Here is a 22,651-nt window from a genome sequence, read left to right as displayed (position 1 = left end):
GCAAAACTCTTGAAAGCCATTCTGTTATTGCATTGAGGGTGTACAACCATTTGTTACCCTTAGTCCTAAAGTACAATAAAAAAATATTTTTGAATAAATATTACTTATTGCTGTTAGATAACCCATTTTATGCAGTGGACGAGTTCTTCCAATAAAAAAACATTTTATTTTAAATTCCCCAATGCCACTGGCTGTATTTGAGTATTGTGGTTTATGTTTGCGTAACTTAAGATATAATTAATCTAAGTTTTATAACTGACTTGGCTATATTTATAATGAAAGCTGTAATGAGACTTTGTATATGATCTTTATTTTATGGCAATAAAAAATGTTGATTGATTGATTGATCGACAAAGTACACCATTGATTAAACGATGATGTACTCAAGCACTGGATGGCCAACTGAAACTGAATAACATGGCTGTTTGGCATGCTCTCCACATCCACCTGATCTAATACGCTGATGTCAAGCAATTTTTAGATTTGTGGTTTAATCCAGGATCATGTGTATGTTCCTCCTCTATCAGCTGGTGTACCCAACTTGAAAAACAGGATTGAAGCAGTCGCAACAATTATTCCAGAAACACTAGCAAACATATAAGAAGAACTCACATGATGACCAGATGTGTGCTGCATGACAAATTTAATTCACACAGAACAATATTATAGAAGAAACAAAAACTGTTTGAGTTGCTTTTTCTTTTGGTGCATCATTTTCGATTTGTTAAATGGACAAACACTAAAACCCTGATATTAATTTTTGAATCACCCTGTATAGAACACTGATCTAACTTCACTCCAGAGTGAATGTCAATGGTGTATTATGTGACTTTGTAACTCATAACAGCAATGATATGTAGATAAAAAATGCAACCTACCTACAAACAAAGAACTGTACGGTAACTGTATAAACAAGAACAAATCAGAACTCACCCCACTTGGGCCACAGCAGCTTTGTACAGATCTGGCCGCTGGTTGATGCAGGCAGCCACTAGCAAGCCCCCGTTAGAGCCACCCTGGATGGACAGGTGCTCGCTGCTGGTGTAGCCGTCTTTAATCAGGAACTCTGCAGCTGCATGGAAGTCATCAAACACGTTCTGCTTGTTAAACAACCGTCCAGAGTCATGCCATTTCTCTCCATACTCCCTGTAATTACAACAATCCACTGAGTTGCAAGAAAAGTTAAATCATTTGGAAATGATTATATATTTATTTCAATAGTTAAATAGCTGAAGGAATTGTAATGAGTTATTAAAAACCTTTTTAGTGCCAACATCCGGTTTTGTCAAAAGTACAAACGTCCAATTGCACCTGACATTTGATAATAGAAAGATATGAAGTCATAAAATAATACGATTTGTTTATTTTCTCGCTTGAGTCAGTTGTTTTGGGACTTAAATTTGTTGTTGATTTTGTTTAAATCGAGTAGTTAATTTTGCATTTAGTCATTTTGCTTTCTCTTATTATTATGGATCACTAAAAATCATCTTCATTGAAAACACAACAGAGAGTTGTTGAAGATGAATATCACAATGAAAGTAAATATAAGATACTTGCCGTTATGTATCTTACAGTAAGTTTCCATTTTTGACAATAATGGTGAAAGTGACAGTAACTTTAATCCACTTGTGAAGAGCTGATATGTACACATAATGTAAATATATATTAAACTCTATATATTTCTAACGTTTTTGTAAATATTTTGTCTCAAAAAGTTTAACATATCAAAAGTGTTAAAAGCACTGATGTAAACTGACAAAACTTAAGCCTCTGGTATGTTGTGAACATAAAATGGTGTGTATTAATTTCAAAATGTTAGTGTACATAAAACGAATTAGTATATCTAACTGTGAAGAAACTGTACCTACTTAAAACAAATTAAATGTGTTTTACAATAACATACAAAATTTTTAAATAAGTAATTTTTCCTCAAATACAAATTTTTAAATGATCAAAAGTTGGTACAAAATTTGATGTTTCAAGGTCACACCAACTTCAACAACTACATTATATGGTTTGATGTCCATATAATGTACGGGACATATTATTAGCCCTTCATGTGGTTTTATCTTGCAGTCATTTAAAATTAATTTTGATCAAGTAATATTAAGTGATCGTTGTAGACAAAACAAGAAATACATTTTCGTATTGTTTTGTGCTCTAGTTGATCACTTTTTATTTGTTTCATAAAAAACAAATACAAATTTAGTATGTACATAAAGTAAAATATTTAAAATTTTTCCTAAATAGAGCACTGGAAATGTTATGCACATAAATTATAGTAACTCAATAGTGACTAAGTGTAACGTTTCTAGTGACCAGTTTAGGAGAGTCTTGTTAGTTTTTTATTCACTGTCTTTCCCCAGATGGGGAAAGATTACCTTTCTCTGACTTGTCTAAGATTTGAGTATAAAGTAATATTGAAATGAAGGGTAAGCTACAAATTTGATTTGGGTCGGTAATGTAATTTATAATAAGAGGCATATATTTATATAATCCTTACCCTCCACCCCTAAGATTTGGCACAGCTAGCACACCATTGAGATGATGGATGAACACCAATCTGGTCACACTGAAGGACGGCTGAAGACTGACATTGAATCCTCCATACCCGTAGAGCAGCACAGGATTCTTCCCATCCTTCACAATACCCTACGAAACAATTGTCAATTTTAAATATTAAAGCTAGGGTTATGTTGTGAATTCTTTACACACAATTCAATCTTAGCCTTCAAAAAGACTGCAACTAGAGGTGTATTCCTTGTTTAAAGTTTGTTGTTGAGGATGAAAGGTTTGAAATGATAACAGGATTTCAGACATTTGCCATTGTTATATATTACAAAAGTAATAACACAATGTTTCAAGGATTGGAATCTATCCTCATTTTGTCAATAAGGAGGGGGGAGGGAGGTATTAAAAGAACATAAAAAAGAAAAGAAGGGAAAAAGGCTTCAAACATACCCAAAAGCGGCTTGGAGTCCAGTCCAGGCATTGTCACAGCACAGGATGCAAGGCCTGAGCGTAAGTCACAGGTATTCATCCCACTTTCGCCTCTGCTGATGTGATGTGTGATTGTGCTCTAGAATTCTTGTACTCGTGACTTGCATCCTGTGCAGTGACAACGCCTGCACTGGACTCCAAGTAGCTTTTGGGCATGTGTGAACTCTTATTCTTATTTTTGTATAAATTAATATTCCCCCACCAGACGAAGAGGATAGATTCCAATCCTCGAAACATGTTATACCTTTTGCAACATATAACGATGGAAAATGTCCGAAATTCTGTAGATTTAAAATACATATACCCGTATTTTTCAAGTAAATGGCATGTTGATATAAATTAGTTCATAAAATACAGCCATTTTTCTGAATCTCTCTGCACATACATTTAAAATGGGGTGGTATTTTTAGATTACTTTTTGTGTTATCTGGCAGTCTCTAAAGGTTAGGGAATGACAGAAATGATTTTATATTAATCAAACTTACGTTAATAAATTAGCATTTATTAACCTAAGTTTGATTAGGATAGGACCTAATAGTTTAGGATTTAAAAGTCAAGAATTGTTTTATGAGATTGGGAACTGGATTTGAGATCTTTTTGTTTGAGATCTATTTGTGAATGTATCATTTACCATACAAATTGAAGACATTTTGAGAAAAACATATGGTTAGATTTACTACAAAACTTGATTTAATTTATTTCTAAGAATTTCTATAGTCTATAAAATTTCTAAGATGTATAGACTTGTGTATATACATCTTAGAAATATATTATATATTTTTTACTTAATAATACATAAATTTAAAAAATTTTATATTGTTGTGAAATTGTTGTTTACAAAATCTATATATATAAATGCGAATGTTTGTTTGTATGTTCCGTTATAACTCTGGAACCAATGCAGGAAACATCGTGAAATTTTGTACAGTGATTCTACACGTTCCTGGAAGTAACATAGGCATACTTTTAGAGAGGTATTTGGTCCAATTTTAATAGTTTATTTCATTAATTTTTTAATTATAAATTGTTGTTGATGTTGGTGTGTTTTATATTGGATCCGACAGACTGCGCTACGACACGTAATACAAAGCGAACTGATACTTAACAGCTGATAATACTTTCAGCTGAAGTTCATCAAAGAGGCAGAAACATTTGTTTACATTTAAAATTTAAAACATTTTTATTGTAAAGTGTTTGATCAGTAGTGTTTTTAAATTCAGATTGCATCAATGATCAATAAACTATTTAATTCAAAGAAAATACTATTAAACGCTATTATGAAAACAACCTCATTATACAGAGTGAGTTTTATGTCCTGGCACACCTGGATATAATTTAAACGGCCCGAGATATCTATGTGAAACCTTGACCCTACCTATTATAACATTTTTTTTTAATTTTTCAAGTTGTTGAAAATTTTGCCTCCCTTTTCTAAAGGGGGGTAAAGGGGGGCAACTAAAAATTTTCAAATACAAACCCCTATCATATGACCCCTCATTTTAAAGGGAATATAAAAAGAAATCCAATAATGCAAACTAGAGGTCTCTACGTTTATTTTAACAGATTTTATGACAAATTTACAATTGATTAAAGGGGGGCAACTAAACATTTTCAAATACAAACCCCTATCATGTCTCAAGTTTTTACACACGTCTAGCACACTGTCAAACAGCCGAAGGTGAACAGTTTGAACACCTGCTACATTAAAACAGGTAACTGTTTTTAGAATTTGCGTTAGTGTTGACTCATGTTACGATAAACAAAACAAGATAGTTACTGATTTTATTATTGTAAATTTGTCATAAAATCTGTTCAAATAAACGTAGAGACCTCTAGTTAGACCTCTAGTTTGCATTATTGGATTTCTTTTTTTATTCCCTTTAAAATGAGGGGTCACGTGATAGGGGTTTGTATTTGAAAATTTTTAGTTGCCCCCCTTTAGAAAAGGGGGGCAAAATTTTCAACAACTTTAAAAATTAAAAAAATATGTTATAATAGGTAGGGTCAAGGTTTCACATAGATATCTCGGGCCGTTTAAATTATATCCAGGTGTGCCAGGACATAAAACTCACTCTGTACAAACCCGTGAATGTTTGCACATAAGGTAATTGAATTTGGTTACATCGAAGGTAAATGAAAAGAGCCGAAAGAAGACACTTTATGATCGAAACTTGGTTTCTTTGATACATTTTCTTGAAGGCACACTCCTAAAATAATACTGGAAATATCTTAGACAGAAAATTAATTTTAACAGACCGAATGTGATTCTTTATAACCTAATTAGTTTACCGAGATTCATCCGTATACAGTAACTGTTCTGAATAACTTATCAACACCTAGCAGAAACCACGAAAGATAGAGGCAGGAATATGATACATACCTTCATAATGCGCCCAAGAGGCTCACGAAGGAACGACTGTCAATTATCTCAGCAATGTTTAGAATGTGATAGAAAAAGAATAAGTGAATATAGTGTACTGTTTTCAACGGGAAATTGCGTGCGAAGCCGCGGGAAACTGCTAGTTTATACTAAAACTGAAATCATAACTGTCTTCCACAACAGATGAAGAAATGTTTAATTTAATAGATGGAAGGTGTATGCCACATGTAGTGTAACAGAGGCTTCACTAATGTTGCCTGGACAATTACAAGTTTGTATCTCATTTCACTCTTGAGATGTCCTGCGGCCAGACAGAAAATCACACAGAAATTAACCTTTTCATCTCCCCGGCAGACAAAAGAAAAATTGTGTCAGCCAAATCCCATGGATGGATATGCACAATCATATATTTCACTCTTGACTATATAGAAATTAAGCTTCATGCAAAATTTCACATCAGTTCGAGCAGACAGACTGACAGATATGAAATTTGTCCAACCTCCTCATCTGACAGACTTAACGAATGCTCAGTTTATTTTTTTTTAAAATATTCATAAATATACTATAGAAAAATATATAATTATAAGAAATTAACGATACTTTAATTTATAAGAAATTTTGTTGTTTACTTTGGGACTGTTATAGAACAGCTTTGCAAAACCATGTAAAACAGCATGCAAATAGAAGTTAATTAACTGACAATTGGGAGGTTAAATTAATCATGTGTCAAGTAACAAAATAAAATGTAGACAATAGCAAAAATGTTTAAGATATGTTAATTATTTCGTATAAAAAACAGTTGAGGCAAAAGATATTCGGCTTATAAAAAAAGAACAATAAAATACCTTCCTGTGGACAATGAACATGGGCACTTTGGTTCCATCCCTGCTGTTGTAGAATACCTGCCTGGTCTCGTATTGGGATGGGTTGAACCCAGCCACCTTCATTTCTCTAAATACCTGCAAAAATCATCCATTTAAATGTAATTAACAATTTTATATGAGTATTTTTTTTTTATTTTCATAAGTTATTTTTAAAGTTTCAATAGCATAGTGATCAACACAAAACGTATTATAAATTTATTACTTTTTCTAAATATTATTCTATTCATGATAAGCTACTTACAGAAGGCACAAATTCACTTTTAGAGAGGTCACATCGGTAAATGACTCCCGGACTCAGGAAGGAAGTGAACTGATAGAAGATCTCTGGATACTTGGTCCGTCCTGAATATCCAGTTATTGTACCCATGTCTAATGGAAGTGTTTTCAACAGCTTCCCGGACCTGAGATCATGTACTTGAAGGATGTTCTAGAGATAAACAGAATAATTATAAGCAGTTCATTATAACATTTGTGATTAAATTCTAAAATATTGTTAAATACTAATATATATTATAAAGGTGTTTATAACAATTTTGTTGTAATAGTCTATAAATAACAAAAAGTCTTTCATGTCACTTCTACAAAAACAATCTGATGCAAATAAACTGCAATTGTAATGACTAACTTTTGTAACTAAACTAAGCAGTAGGACATGAACTGTCATCATACGAGGTGTGGCTAGAAAATAACCAGATTAGTATTAGAGGAGCCCCAGAACGAACGCAATAAGGATGAATATTGTACAGCCGGTCACGTGATACTCTTTCCCAATCCTCCTCGAGTTTCGTCTGGCTCCCATACTTATTCTGTCCGTAGCATCAGTTATAAGCAGTTAACCTTTAATTTCTGCATCGGAAAAATGTTGAGTACCCAGAAGGAACAATGTGTGAACATAAAATTTCTTTTCAAACTTTGAAAATCTCCAAGTGGTTTTTACTTACGATCCCGAAACAAAACACCTTGGAAATCTTCTGCTTCTCCACAGCAAATAAAAGCATGAATGAAAGAAATAAAAATTCAAGGGTGTGATGATTGTGTTTTTTAATATCAAAGAGATCATGCACATCAACGATTAGATACCAGAGGGGCAAACAGTGAATCATAATTACTATATTAGTGTCCTGACTATCGTACGTGAGTGTGTACAGAGAAATGGAACAATTTTTGGTAAGACAAGTCATAGATCCTTCACCAGGACAATAATTTAGCTCAGAAAGTTTTATCAGTGAAGATGTTTTTTCGTCAAACACATTCCCTAAATTAAAGCCGGTTTTGAAAGGAGCGAGATTTGACACTGTTGAAGCAGTAAGAGAAAAAGCAACGGAAGTCATGAACAGAGTTACAGAAAACGATTTGCAGCTTTGTTACACACAGAATAACAAATTGTAAATATCTGTAAGTAAAATTTGTTTTCAGCTTCAGTCTGTTTATTTTCCAGCCATACCTTATACATTGGCTTTGTATATACACCTTTTGCTGAGAATCAAAACTTTTGGGTTAATGCTAAAAATACTGCTTCAAACAGCATACATACTTGGTAATTTGTGGTTCAAACACTTTCAATAAGGCACGAAACTTCTACTATTCTGAGAACAACCAGAATTGTAGCTAGATAACCCACCACAGTTGGGTGGAGATAAACCCATTGCAAATCGAGTTTATTCACTAACTTCAATGTTGCTTGCTTCTTCAGTGAACACAAACATACTATATCTTCATTATCACTTTCTAAGCTACTGCGCTCACTACTACTCTCTCTCTCTCTCTCTCTCTCTCTCTCTCTCTCTCTCTCTCTCTATATATATATATATATATATATATATATATATATATATATATATATATATATTTTAATTTAGACAATCATAAATTCTTCACTTCAAACATTACATAATGTAACATGCAAACTACCATATGCGATATTAATAGCTAATATTATACTATACAGCTGAGGAAAATAATAAATCAGTGCTTTATGGCAGTGTTAAATCTTCTTTGAAAGTGATTCCTCAAAATCACCATACAACTACAATCTGTTCGATATTTATCACAGATTTTTTTTAAAACTAAATGAAGACCATTGTTAAAAACACTCAGTTGAATAGTAAAGATGCGTAATCTACTTTATGTTTTATAACTATGAAGAGGTAAATTTAAAATCATCAGTGATTCAGAAACGTTAAGTTATTACATTCAAATTTTTTTACATAAAAGAAAATTTGCAATTTACAAATATTTCACGACATTAAAAGTTTAATGTAATTTATTAATACTATATAAAATAAAAAAATATACTCTACATTGTATAAATGATAAAATTACCACATGTTTTAACTTTACTTATTTAAAAAAAGTTAAATTATACATGGTTGAAAGGGCTAATAGAATTAGACATTTCATATAGTTAAATTGTATGATCTTAGTTGGTGTACAATGTCTTTGTTGAGACATTTGACTTTAACATGTTTGTCACTTTTGCCTTGTTTTGATATTTGACACTGGAAGAACAGTTTGTTGTAGACACTATTTTAGAAAAGTTGTTTCTTTAATTATTATAAAACATGTTTTTATCATATAATTAAATATACAGTGTTACAGAACTCTCTACAAACTTGTTACGATATTTTCCTAAACCAAAATATCACATTTAAACTTTTAATAACTCAATAATTACTAGTACAGATGCAATTTTGTATTTTTCATTTAACTATTTTAAATTTTAGAATGGCTTCTTGACATAGCATGGCAATAATAGAGATTAAGTGTTACAAACCTTAACATCGTGTATGTAGCAGAGAACAAGTTTGTCATCGCATGCTCCACTAGCCCAGTCAAGCACATCATTGGCATGTTGTGGCACTACTGTCTCCCAGTCTTTCTGCGCTGGGTTCCCCATATCTATCTTGATCAGGCGGTAATTGGGCGCATCTTTATTGGTGCGGAACACACACATGGCTCCTTCATTGGTGATGTACTAACAAACAAGTTAAATCACATTCAGTGGGAATAGACTATTTTGGCAAAGCTCCTCCAATACACTTCTACAAAAGACTTTTTTTTAAATAAGGCTCATTGCTTTGTATACTCTTGTACTCAAGGCATGTACCACAATAAGCATGTATGCCACATCTTGACATTTCTTGTTCACAAGTATGTGCCATTTTCAATTCAGCAGCTAACTTAACACTTCACAGTGCATCTTTAAAATGTTTAAGATTATCAAATCATCCCCCACATGAGATGTAGAGTGATATGTATTTTGAATGAACAATACATATTTCCTGCACATCCTCACAGTTTGCTCTGTGAAATGTATGATGTTAATGCAACAAGTGAAGGTATAGTGCAATAAATTGGTCGGAGTACTCAAGAATAGCTTGAGTGATGAAGAATGTTGACCATCTGTGATCACTGAAGGTTTGTCGAGGTGCAGTCAAAATGAAGATTCGTAGGAATGAAGATTCATGATAACGACTTTCCATGGAATTTTCTCAAGGTTCTGTCCTTTATAATACTGCATCCGAAAATTGTGCTCTCAACGGATACTAAAACTCCTCACAGAGGACCACAAATAAAAGCCATTGGACAGTTCTTTAACCTTTTTGAATTGTTGTGACAAAGAAGGATGTTGAGTCAAATTGTCATAAGATTAAAAAATGGGTGTCCCATATCACCCTGAATCCATGCAACAATCTATGGAATGGTAAAATACTACCTCTTTTATCTCCTAATAAACATAAGTTTATTATGTTACAATGCAAGATCATAGCATCTGTGTTCTGAGACAAGTGTAGTGTTTTTCTAGTGGACTTAGGTACGAGACACAACCGTCAAATCAAAAGAAGCCTACTGTGCAACAACGACTAGGCTTCTTTGAGTGATTTGAAACAATAGATACTGCATGCTGAGAAAGGTAATCTTGGTTTTTCATGACAATGCAAGGCCTCACACTGCATCCAGACTCAGAAAATGAGTCTTTTGGCTGGGAAGTTTAGGTTCGCCTGCCATACAGTCCCTACCTTTTTTTAACAACTGAAATATCATCTTAGCGAGATGCATTTCAATGATGATGAAGAAGTAAGAATGGCCACAAACTCCTGATTTAGTAGGCAGTAAATTTGTTTGAAGAGGGATTTCAAAACTTAAAGGGTATGCCGTCATAAATAAACAATGTAACTACAGTGGAACCTCGATAAGTCGGATTAATCGGGACCGTGGCCGATCCGGGTTAACGAAAATCCGAGTTAGCCGGAGAATTAGGTAAAAATTAATAAACACATTTAATTATTATTAATCCTTACAGTATATTTATAACTGTTCATTTCCTGGTAAAAAACTCAGTCAGCTTTGGTTGTGCCAATGTCGTCTGCCGCTTGCGTGCTTTGCGATCCCGCATCTCTTCAACATGAGCAATTCAGCCGGCGATGTTTCTGCCTGCCGCTCGAAATAAACCATCAGTTCGTTTAGTTTGGTTACTGCATCTCCATGACTCATCACTGGATCTTCAATGTCCCCGTCTGCCTCCTCAGCGTCTGATTCATTAGCATCAGGTAAAAACGACGCGATCACTTCCTCGTCAGTAAGTGGCTCATAGCCTCCATTATTGTCTGCCCCTAACCACAGAGTAATGTCATTTTCATCGACTTCAGAGCAGCCATCAATATTTTGGAACATATCCAAAAGTCCTTGGGGCTATACATCGTCTGGAGAGTCATTTTCCATATTACAGTTCCTCACTGGTTGAATTATATTTTCAGGCAAGTCGCATACACCCTTCCACAGTTTTTTCCAAGATTTAATTAAGCTGATTCTAGTCACTTGTTCCCAAGATTCTGCAATCATGTACATTACAGTTTTCACATGAAATGTTTTGAGAATCTCAACTACACCGTGTTCTCCTTCATTGTCAATGATTGTGCTTAGCATCTGTCTTCTGTAAACCTTCTTGATTTTCTCGAGAACCCCCTGGTCCATGGGCTGTAATAGCGCTGTTACATTAGGCGGCAAAAACTTGACGGTAATGTCCCCACTGACCAGCACATCTGCAGACGGATGTGAAGGAGCATTATCAATTAGTAGGACAGCTTTAATTGGCAACCCACAATCTTTTAAATATTTCGTCACACCTGGCACAAACCATTCAAAATACCAGTTTTTAAAAGTGTTGCTGTCCATCCATGCACTACTTTGAGACTTATAGACAACTGGTAGAGAATCCCGATTTACGTTTTTCAGTGCTCGCGGATTTTTCGCTTTTCCTATTAAGAGTAGAGGAAATTTATACTTCCCCGAAGCATTGCTGCAGGCCATTATTGTCAATCAGTCTTTGCATTTTTTGTATCCCTTTGCACCTTTTTCAGTTTTTGAGGCCAAAGTTTTGCTCGGCAACATTCTGTAAAACAGACCCGTCTCATCGGCGTTATATATTTGATCTGCCATTAAATTTTCTTCTTTAACAAAATCCAAAAACTTGTTTTTATAGTCACCAGCAGTGCTGTTGTCCCCAGATAGACTTTCTCCTGTGATAGATAGTTGGTGAAAACCATGCCGTTTTTTCCACCTATCCAACCATCCTTGACTCGCAGTAAAATTTGGTTCACAATCAGGCAACTGTTTATTCAGCTTGATTGCCTTTTCTTGAATGATAGGCCCAGACACTGGCAAACCACGTTCCCTTTCCGCACAAAACCAAACATTCAAAGCGTTGTCAAGTCTCGTTTTTAGCTTTCTTAGCTTTGCACCGATTGCCCAAACTGTCTTTTGTTATCATCTTGAAACAAAATTCTTCGATTTTTGTCCTATTTTTTTTCCAATCCAATACTGTAGATGTACCGACACCATAAGATGCTGCAATTGTTTTTAAAGATTTGCCTTTATCAATCCTACCTAATGGCTCTAGTCTCTTTTCCATTGTCACTACAACATTTTTACGTTTTGTTGCCATCGCGTAGATAAAAACAAACGCACAACAAAAATGAAGCACACTATCTGAAGCACGATTGCAGAACAGAAGCAAACAATACAGTACACTACACACACAACACGGGCACAAGCGAGCGGAGCGAGGTAGGAACGGTACTGAGGGGCCAGGCGTGGTGGTAGCGTGGGAGAGAATTTGGGGAAATACACGTCTGTTATTGTTTCCGAGAATCCGGGACAATGACCGCCACTCGGCCGCCGTGTGCCATGAGTCACACGCTCACTGTCGTACAGTCCCATAAAATACTGATGCAACATCGATTCACGGATACTATACCACTCAAAAATATTATGTTTTTATTATTGAAATGTTTGTCTGATTTTTTATTTTTTAATTGAAAATCGGTCCGGGTTAGCCGGACTTCCGGGTTAACGGGGGCCGACTTATCGGGGTTGTACTGTATATAGAAAATAAAGAAATGTATGTAGAATCTAAAAAAGAATGTAGAAAAAATGTTTTTTAATAAAACTTTATTGTTGCTTAGAAAAATCACTTGTAGTACGTCTTTTTTAAACAAGAAATATTGAATACTGGAAAGAAAAGATTATTATTATATTAAAACAAGACTGAAAACTAAATAATTCAAACCTCTACAATATTAGTTCTTAGGGTTATGTAGTTGGTGTCTCATATATATATATATATATATATATATATATATATATATATATATATATTTCAAAAATTAAAATTGTTTAAGTTCAACATCTGCTGACTGAATATAGTCCTCCATAGCTAGGCTGAAATATTTCAAGAATAATTGTATGAACTTAGATGTTAAATGCTCTTTTAAAAGCTCTTGCTTGGTTCAGATTATGAATATGTCAAAATCACTTCTGAATACTCCTTTTATTCTCAGAAAAATAAAATGTTATAAATTTCATTATAATAATATCCAACAAGTGTAATCATTATTGATATTTTCCTAATGTTTAACTAACACTTTATCTTTCATAATCTCAATATTTTACTATTTTTTTACATTGTCGTTGGTATTAACACAGAATTAAGATATTTTAGGAAAGATATACAATCAGTCTTCTGACATTCTGAGAGTACACTGTTCTAATAACATGTCTGTATACCCAAATCAAACAAAACCGTCATTACTCATTAAGATAATCAGTTAAATCTTGCTAATTAATGTTTCATTAAGTAACAGTACATTAAATAAAATTCTAAACAAAGATAAGACAATGTTTTGATCAATTAAACTGGAGTAACATGTCCCAATCTACTTCTTTCACTTATACCACATGAAATCATAACTCACTTCAAAGTCAGCTTCAAATTTTGTAACCACAGGTACTAATTCTAGTTTCCCAGTGATTTTTCCTTCAGGTAAGGAATGAAGGTCTGCAAAATATAGAAGATTGTCCTTACAGTCCTTCCTTGGAGTGATGAATAACCATCTCCCACAGTCACTCACTTCAGCACCACTAAAATCACACAATTTAATTTTAATACTTGGAAAATGTACATACATAATTTATATTTCTAAGAAGATATGTATTTCGAAGATTTTTGCCACAGTTACAAGTTTTTTGGCTGTAGGTCTGTGCACTATCAAATATCCAAAATAGTCATCCTATCTTTAGCTCTCAGTAATTTTTTTTAAACTCACCACGCATAGAAGGCCTACTGGACATGTACGTACTTATAACTATTCTTTTAAGGCAATGTGGATTACTATAATCTTATAAAGCAATATACAAATTTTGTCTAAATTACTTTTTAGACCAAATAAATAAAATTTTGTTTACAATTCTGCATAATAATTATACAGGATGTAAATAAAGTCTGGAACCAACTTCCCAACTGCCAATCGATTACAGATAAGATAATAGAAGTTGAGTTTATCAATATATACTAAAATCTACACATTTTAAGTCACTTTCTTGTTTTCATCACATCAGGGGGACATCCCTCAGAGGAGGTTTTGAAAATCTAAATTGTAAGCATAGATCAAGTTGTACATCAAATTAAAGGGATTTGTTAGTAGAAGACAACGCCTTAAACCTCAAAAGGTCCACTCTAGCCAAAATGGTGGCAGTTAAAGGTTTTTTAAATTTATTTCAGTAAACGTTAAGCTAAATTATATCAGGAAAGTAAAAGTTCATTATTTATGTCCTGAAATGAGGAAGTCCTCATTTGAAGTCCTTCAGAATCACTGTTGTGTTGATAGTTAATAAAAGAAGGAAACTTGACCATAAACAATACCGTAGATACAAACCACTGTAATTAACAGTGATAAAAAACTGCAGAATTGGTTTTGGTTATTTCCATGAAAATGACTTCAATCCCAACAGCTCTTATCTGTTCTACTGATATCAGTAGTTGATGTTTAGCTTTCAGTAATAGTTGTATGTGTGGTTTCACTTACAAGTTTTAAAAATATTATTAATTATTATATTTTATCAATATCGCTTTGTGAGCGGGAAGAATAACTCTTCTAATGATGCATGATTGGGAAGAAAATGTAAGCTTGTAAGAAGAAGCTCATTTATTAACAGTACTTTTCCTGACAGGAATCCTATCTGAGTCCACAACAGTAAATACAGTTGCACGTTGCAGACTGTTATAGATGGCTTACATTACAAATTCATAAAATCAAACAATACAGTAACAGCCTGTGCAGCCATGCATACAACCATATTCTGTGACTACAGTATTAGACAATGCATTATAATGTTGCCTTGTTTACTTTTAAGAATTCTAGCCCAAACTGTATGTGTATACAAAAATTACAAAATTATCTGAACAAAATTATAATTAATCTTATGTCAACATTATACGTAATACAAATTTTAATGTGAAAAACCTATGTTTTATTTTACCAAATATGATTCTTTTATTCCACCCAGACTGGTGAAATACTTTCCTATATTATACAGAGTTTCTTTTTATATCAATGGCATTTTAATTGATCACAGTAAAAGTTTTTGGGCAAAACAGCACAAAACCTATGATTTTTGTTAACCTCTCAGACAACTGAAACTTGGCTATCACAAGAGTCAATGTTATTTATGGCATCTCGTCTTTCACTTTGTATCAAAAGCACTACTCATTCAGTAAATTGCTGCTTGATATTAAGAGCCTGCTGTAATGAAATGGCCTTGAATTTAATCTCATAAGAACATTGTTAAACTTTAACCCTTTCAGGGCCAGGACCAAATATGAGATGTTGCAAAATTTTTTCACATATCATATCCCCTTGTGACTAGTCAAAAGTGCCAGGCTAAAATTGACGATTTTGCAGTCTCTTAGATTAAAATTTATAACTTTTCATAAACATTAGAGAATGACCTAAAAGTTGCACCAAATTACTCGTATAGATATATACTATCAACAAAAAAAAAATATATATATGTAGTTTTAAGTAATTTAAAATTTAAAAAAATAATGTTTTAATGGATCACATTAAAAAAAAATTTTTATTTTTTTTGTAAATAACTAAAAAATTAAAAATAATTTTACTGTAGGAAGCTATGTTATTATATTGTACATTTATAAAGGAACAACCATACAAAATTTTGTGTTATTTCTCTCATAAATAAATTTTTTATGACACATTTTGTATAAATACGCATAATTGTACTTCGCAACAAGTGATAAAGCAACTGACTCTTACACTGCTAGAAACTTAAAATAAATATTCACATTATGGATGTACCGGTAAACAGATGATTGTAGGATCCATAAGCAGTTTCAATACAGTTAAAAACACTATTTACCAAGAAATATTTACACAATTTTATTTGAAATTTATTTACACTTTTTCTATTTACAAATATGCTACTTACAATTTCACTCCCGTGAGATCGCAAATTGTCAGTCATTGTAACTACTACACACAATAGCTAAGTACGTAACACTACTAATATTTACAACCACTAAATAAAATAGTGAAGAAGAATCCAGCATACAATAGTACGATTACACTAAAGCATAAAGTATTAACAACAATAGATCGAGTCACCTGATAATGTCATGTGACAATTACGAAATAAAAATGCATAGACTTCCAAAATAAAAATTATATTCATATTAACTATCTAGAAATATAGCAGGGAATAAAAAAACATAAAACTTTAATCATTTGACGTCATATTTACTTAAGAAAACGACGAATATCAAGGCGGCAATATATTGCCGCCTGGCACTTTTCAGACACGATCTATGGCGGCAATATATTGCCGCCTGGCCCGGAAAGGGTTAAAGACATTTACACCTTTATTTTTGGTCTTAGAGTTATAGAAGATGTATAATTTTGAAGATACAATATATAAATATCTAAATGTTTTTTGTAAGAGAGTTATACATTTGCAATATCAAAACTAATGTAAATGTTACAGTTACATTGACAAATATATGACGCCACTCTGTGGCTTTTGTAACTTTTGAAATAAAGAATTTCTTTCTTCTTTTTAGTTTTTCTGGTACAATTATACTTCTTGGATATTTAAATAAAGTGAAAAAATTTGAAATTTCTTCTGAATAGCCAATAGCAAATATACAAAACATTAAAAAGCATTTGGATGCGTATTATTAATATTTTATAAATGAGACATCTCCCATGATTCAATTATTAAAAATAAGCATGTAAAAGTGTTTTGAGGTGTAACATTGTTCATATGGGATGAAAATCAATACGGCCAACAGAACAGCCAGTTCTTGAAAAAATAGTTCTCAACAACATATGATATACTGGTGCCAAAGATCTGGAGTGAAATGTTAAAATATTAATAGAATATCTGGTTTGAGAATACAAACATGATAATGGATGGTTCCTCAGGAAACTCAGCGACCAGGACATCCTCAGACTGAGAGGTGCCTAAGGCATGGTAGTACAGCTTCTGGTTCTTGCTGCTCTCAGTCTCTGAGCCCACAATCTTTCCCACTTGGTCAGGATATCTCTGAAACATCAACGAGTACAAATAATTTGTATTCCACCAATACAGTTCAAGGTGAATAAAACTGACCTTGAAAAAAGTTATCACATTAACCCAATAGTAATAATTTGTTTTAATAGTCAATATCACATCAATACTTAGATTACATTATTACAAATACAATACTTCGTCAGACTCTCATGTTAGTAATGATTACATTGAACAAAAATTTTCTTTGTGATAGTGAAGTTTCAGTGATGAAGAGATGTTTTGAGCCACCTAATAATCCCAGCGATAGCCACAGTGAACATTATTCAGTGAAAGATTAAAAAATGGTTAATTGACAAATTCATATATTAGTGATGATTACATTGAAGATACATTTCTCTTATAGTGACAGAATTTTCAGTGATGAAGAGATGTTTTGAGCCTCCAAATAATTCCGACAATAGCCACAGTGAATGTTCATCAGAGGAGGATAGTGAAAATTAAAATGGTGAAATTTAAAATATCAACACTATTAGGCTAACCACACCAATAAACAAAACCTTTGTGCAGATTCTTAAATTTGTGTTTGTTAGGATTCTTGATTGGTAATTTTTTTTTAAAGGTGTCAATAGTTTAAATATACACAATATGACATCTAGTTGTTAATGTAACAACCAGAATTGTATTAAATACGAGGGTAATTCGGAAAGTAAGGTCCGATTCGCGTTAACCAGACAAACAGTAAGCGAGCAGCGAAATGCGCATGCGCCCTGACTCCCGGCACACATTGCGTGCAGAACGACGCCATTTGCAGTGAAATCGTTGTAGTCTGCTGTTGTCTGTGCCTTTTTAAAATGTTTAAAACTATTGAACGTCCCGCCGACTGTGAAATACGGTCTGTGATACGATTTTTGACAGCAAGGAACGTTTCAGCAGCGGATATTCATCGACAGATAAGTGGAGTGTACGGTCCGGTGAAGATTCGGTGAAAGCCGTCGATGAGAAAATTCGTGAAGATCGGCGATTCATTGTTTCTTCATTAGCAATAAAATTTCCAAACGTGAGTAGAACCACATTGTTTAACATTGTTTCTGAAATTTTGGATTTTCGCAAATTGTGCTCACGTTGGGTTCACAGGCTGCTTACTGAGGAACACAAAAAAAGAAGAATGGGTATTGCTCTTGAATTTTTGATCCAATATCATCAGGAAGGTGATAACCTTTTAGACCACATTGTGACAGGTGACGAGACATGGGTTTCCCACATAACCCCAGAAACGAAACGCCAGTCAATGGAGTGACGTCACCGGTTAAAGTGAAAGCAAAACAAACATTGTCCACACTCAAGGTTATGGCGACAGTGTTTTGGGATAGACGTGGGATATTGCTAGTCGAGTTCATAGAGCGAGGAACAACAATAAATGGAGTGGCGTCACTCGACGTCACCGGTTAAAGTGAAAGCAAAACAAACATTGTCCACACGCAAGGTTATGGCGACAGTGTTTTGGGATAGACGTGGGATATTGCTAGTCGAGTTCATAGAGCGAGGAACAACAATAAATGCGGCCACTTATTGCAACACTCTGACTAACCTTAGACAAGCAATACAGAACAAGCGACGTGGCCTATTGAAAGCTGGAGTTTCGTTGCTGCATGACAATGCCAGACTCCACTCTGCCAACCAAACTCAAAATCTCATCAAATCGTTTGGTTGGAAACACAGCTAGACAGACTTGGACATACAGCCCAGACTTGGCGCCGAGCACTTCCACTTGTTTCGCTACCTAAAAGAGTTCCTAGGCGGGAAACGCTTCGACACTGATGACGAGGTGAAACAAGCAGTACAAGACTGGTTGTCGTTGCAGGCGGCCAACTTCTATGACACCGGCATTCAAAAACTTGTAGATCATTCTATGACACCGGCATTCAAAAACTTGTAGATCGTTATGATATAAGTGTTTAAACAAAAGTGGAAATTATGTAGAAAAATAGTGATTGATGTCAGTAATCAAATAAAACAAGTTTTTTGAAAAAATCTGTTGTGGTTTTTTTTTAAATAAAAAAACGGACCTTACTTTCCGAATTACCCTTGTATAATATAAGTAATGCCAGAGCATTAGCTTAATTTTTACTGGTTTAGTTCAGATTACAACAAAAAGATAGGTTAGAAAGGGGTACAAATAAATGATTTGGAATGATTGTGTGTGGTGTAATTTTATAACATTTATATAAAACTAGCAGTTACCAGCTGCTCTGCACACAATTTCATAGGCTTGGCACATATATAAACACTTCTGGTTAGAGTGATTTCCGACACCAATGTTGAGTTTGCCTTTTTACCACATTCAAGAAAATATGTCAAAAAGTATATAAGTTGGCCATTTTAATTATTCAAAAAGTGTATATTAAGTAAATTTAAATCGCCATAAATTTTATGGCGATTTAAATTTACTCTGGTCTTAATATTTTTTGTTCCATAGTTGATTTTGCCTTATTTCCTGTCAAGAAAATATATATATATATAGATACACAGATCTGGGAAGCCTACTTCTGTCAAAAGACAACTGCGATGAGTTTTATAACATTGTTTTAATTTATAGTAAAAGTTAGAAAGTAACTTTCTCTTTTACATCTAATACTTAATATTTCTTCAAAATATACACTAAAAGTATACTTTTAATAAAACTTTTAATTTTCTTATCTGAATATTTTCTGTGTCTGTGCCCAACAGCGATTGCAGAAAAGGTTGCAATAAGTGTTGTAACTATCAATCTTACTCCATGCTTTCACACTTTTAATGTAAAATGGTAAAATGAATTAAACATGTGCTTGTGCTGCCATAAATAAATGTTTATACAGAACAGTAAATTACAGACTCTTTCAATTAATATTTTGCAACTTTAGACAGAGACTACGATGAAATATTTTTGCTACTTTAGAGACCAGTGGAGTGTAGCCAAGAGGAACTTTCGAAATAAGAATAGGCCTATCTATATTCATACCAGGGACTCTTAGAAAGTCCATATCAAATTTCAGTACAATCCGTTCAATAGATAATATTATGTATATCAAAATATCAATAGGTAAGTAGGCAAAACAATCAACAAAGGCACTCTCACATATTTTTAATACTGTTTTACATTCTCAGGTATTTGAAAGTTTAAAGAACCACTACTTTTTTATAGATAATTTGTAATTAAAAATAAGTACTTACACCATAAAATATCCCCTTGTTGTCATGAGTCCAAGACATGCTGGAGCACTTCACCTTCTCCAGCACTTCAGGAAAGTCTTCACCTGTACACATTTGGTAACATATTTCTCTGTCCATCAGGCAATATAAGGAAATATACTGGTTTAACATACATTATTACAGCCTTAATTTACAAAAAAAGTTCATCAAAGATTATACAAAATAAATGTTCAAAGTACAGACTTTCTTAATTCAATGTTGAAAACAGTAAAAAATCCCAACTAAATAGGTATACTCGTAATAAAAAATATTTTCAAGTCTAAACAGAAACATTTAAAAAAAATCAGAAGTAAAATTATTGATGGAAAAATAGTTTTGTGCTAAAACTTGTGAATTTGATAATTCAAATGATAAAACAAATGATCCTGATTCATAATATCTGTATCCTTGCTTTGAAGTAGGATATAAAAAAATGTTACCTGATGAAATAAAATGTATAGATGACAAAAATATCAGACGGTACCAATTTATTTTTTTCATCTATTCCATAAGAGAAGTCCAGGCTGAACAGTTGATGATGAAAGTGTTAATTGCTATCACTTTGATGGTTGATAAAATAAATATTAATGAAATATCCAGTACAATGCCAGCTTACAGTTAAACACCATCCAATATTATGTGTTAAATAACAGATAGCAACTGATATTGTGTTTCCTTAATATCTGTGACAATGCCCAGCTGATTCAATAAAAGATATTTTAAACGGTCTTCAAGCTTTTTAGAATTTTTCTCATAATGGTGACTTTAGTGCCAGTCTACTGTTACGTAAAGCTGACATTCAAATATTTGTAGAAAAGTCCTTACTGATACTTACCAGTATCCACATTCTTGAAGTGGATTGTTATCCAATCTGACCCACACTGACTTAGTCCGTAGGCCAGTATTTTGTCATCGTCAGAAAAGGCTTTCCCTGACAAAGCGATTGTTCCATCAGCCGAAAGGGAGTTTGGATCCAAAAACACTTTTGGCTCTCCTTCTAGAGACTCTTGCACATAGAGGACACTACAGAAGACACAAGAGATTATTTCCTAACCATTTTCAATAATAAAATATATTCTAATCTGCTTCACTATTTAAGCAGATTAATTCTAATAAATACTTAAATATCTAATCTAAGTATTTATTAGAAAGAAGACAATAATAATTATATACAAACATATTGTACATTAAAATATTCATTACTTCCATTCTTTACAAAGTTAAAACAAATTTTTTACACTGTAATACAAAAGGCATTCATAAATTTGTAGAATTGTTGTATAATAAATATCAAATGCCCGCTAACTTATTTTTGTGAATAGCATAATTTCCATGCTAAAATGCAAAATGTTCCTATTATATAACACTAACTATATATAAATAGAAAACATTTAGAGGTGTTTGCTGTATATTGAAGGGGCATTTCATGGATAAACTGTACAGCATTAAACAAAATCCACACTTAATAAAATTGTAATGCTTTTCCACAACAATACATGTTTTCTATATTTTACAGGTAAGCTCTTCTAGTAAAGTTACTGATGTGAACATTTCTCATGATGATAAACTTCAAAGTACAATCTAAACAATATGCATCTGATATCAAAGAACTGAATGATAAAAAAAATAATTACAAATGTAATGCTATATAATGAATAAAACCCACCCCTCTCTGTAATATACAATAAACTTACATTTCACAGAAGAGTCACAATGCATATTATTAAAATTAAACCAAAGCAGTATCAGACTCATTTACTGTTACCCATTTATGTGTTAACACATTATTATTTTTATATTGATATTAAACATTTATTGAAAGACCAAACATAATTTTAGTTATTTTTATAACTTCATTCTTTTCAAGTTCAAAAATAGAATTTAATGAAAACTAATTTCTAGTCTCAAACCATGTTCTCCAATTTATAAAGAAAAATACTCAATTATTTTAAACTCTAGGAACACCCGTGTTGATTTCAAGTATTACAACATTAATGTTGTAACTCTTTACAACTACAACCATGACAGTTTGATGAATGCATCATTGAGACAGCATATTTAAACTACCAGATTTTGATGCAAATTGGCAGTTCACCATACACTGTACAGTTACACCACTGCAACATAACAATACTGTGTTGTCATTTTTGTATTAAGAACCATAAATCCAGTTTACTACGATTGCAAGCAGTCTTGGCGGAGAAAATATTTATGGTAAAATCATGCTAGATACAGAATTTTTACTGCAGTGGACTCTCGATAATCTGAAATTCTTCGGTCTGACATGTTCTATATC

At 33.0% G+C, this 22,651-nt stretch overlaps 1 protein-coding gene across 4 annotated transcripts in view; it reads right to left on the bottom strand.

The window, feature by feature from the left end:
- Window positions 1–22,651, bottom strand: part of LOC124362689 (prolyl endopeptidase) — a 56,126-nt gene that overhangs the window by 6,297 nt on the left and 27,178 nt on the right. For all 4 annotated transcript variants that reach the window (XM_046817393.1, XM_046817392.1, XM_046817391.1 and 1 more), the window contains 9 exons: window positions 21,191–21,378; window positions 20,338–20,420; window positions 17,018–17,160; window positions 13,518–13,683; window positions 9,038–9,238; window positions 6,506–6,691; window positions 6,226–6,339; window positions 2,504–2,652; window positions 934–1,146 (listed from right to left, as the gene is read on the bottom strand). In XM_046817393.1, the coding sequence (XP_046673349.1) occupies window positions 934–1,146; window positions 2,504–2,652; window positions 6,226–6,339; window positions 6,506–6,691; window positions 9,038–9,238; window positions 13,518–13,683; window positions 17,018–17,160; window positions 20,338–20,420; window positions 21,191–21,378 (1,443 nt within the window). The remainder of the gene's footprint in view (window positions 1–933; window positions 1,147–2,503; window positions 2,653–6,225; window positions 6,340–6,505; window positions 6,692–9,037; window positions 9,239–13,517; window positions 13,684–17,017; window positions 17,161–20,337; window positions 20,421–21,190; window positions 21,379–22,651) is intronic.

This window comes from Homalodisca vitripennis, chromosome 5 (assembly GCF_021130785.1).
Source record: "Homalodisca vitripennis isolate AUS2020 chromosome 5, UT_GWSS_2.1, whole genome shotgun sequence".
NCBI lineage: Eukaryota > Metazoa > Arthropoda > Insecta > Hemiptera > Cicadellidae > Homalodisca > Homalodisca vitripennis.
The sequence above is the reverse complement of the archived record's forward strand: the minus strand, read 5'-3'. Positions and strand labels throughout refer to the sequence as shown.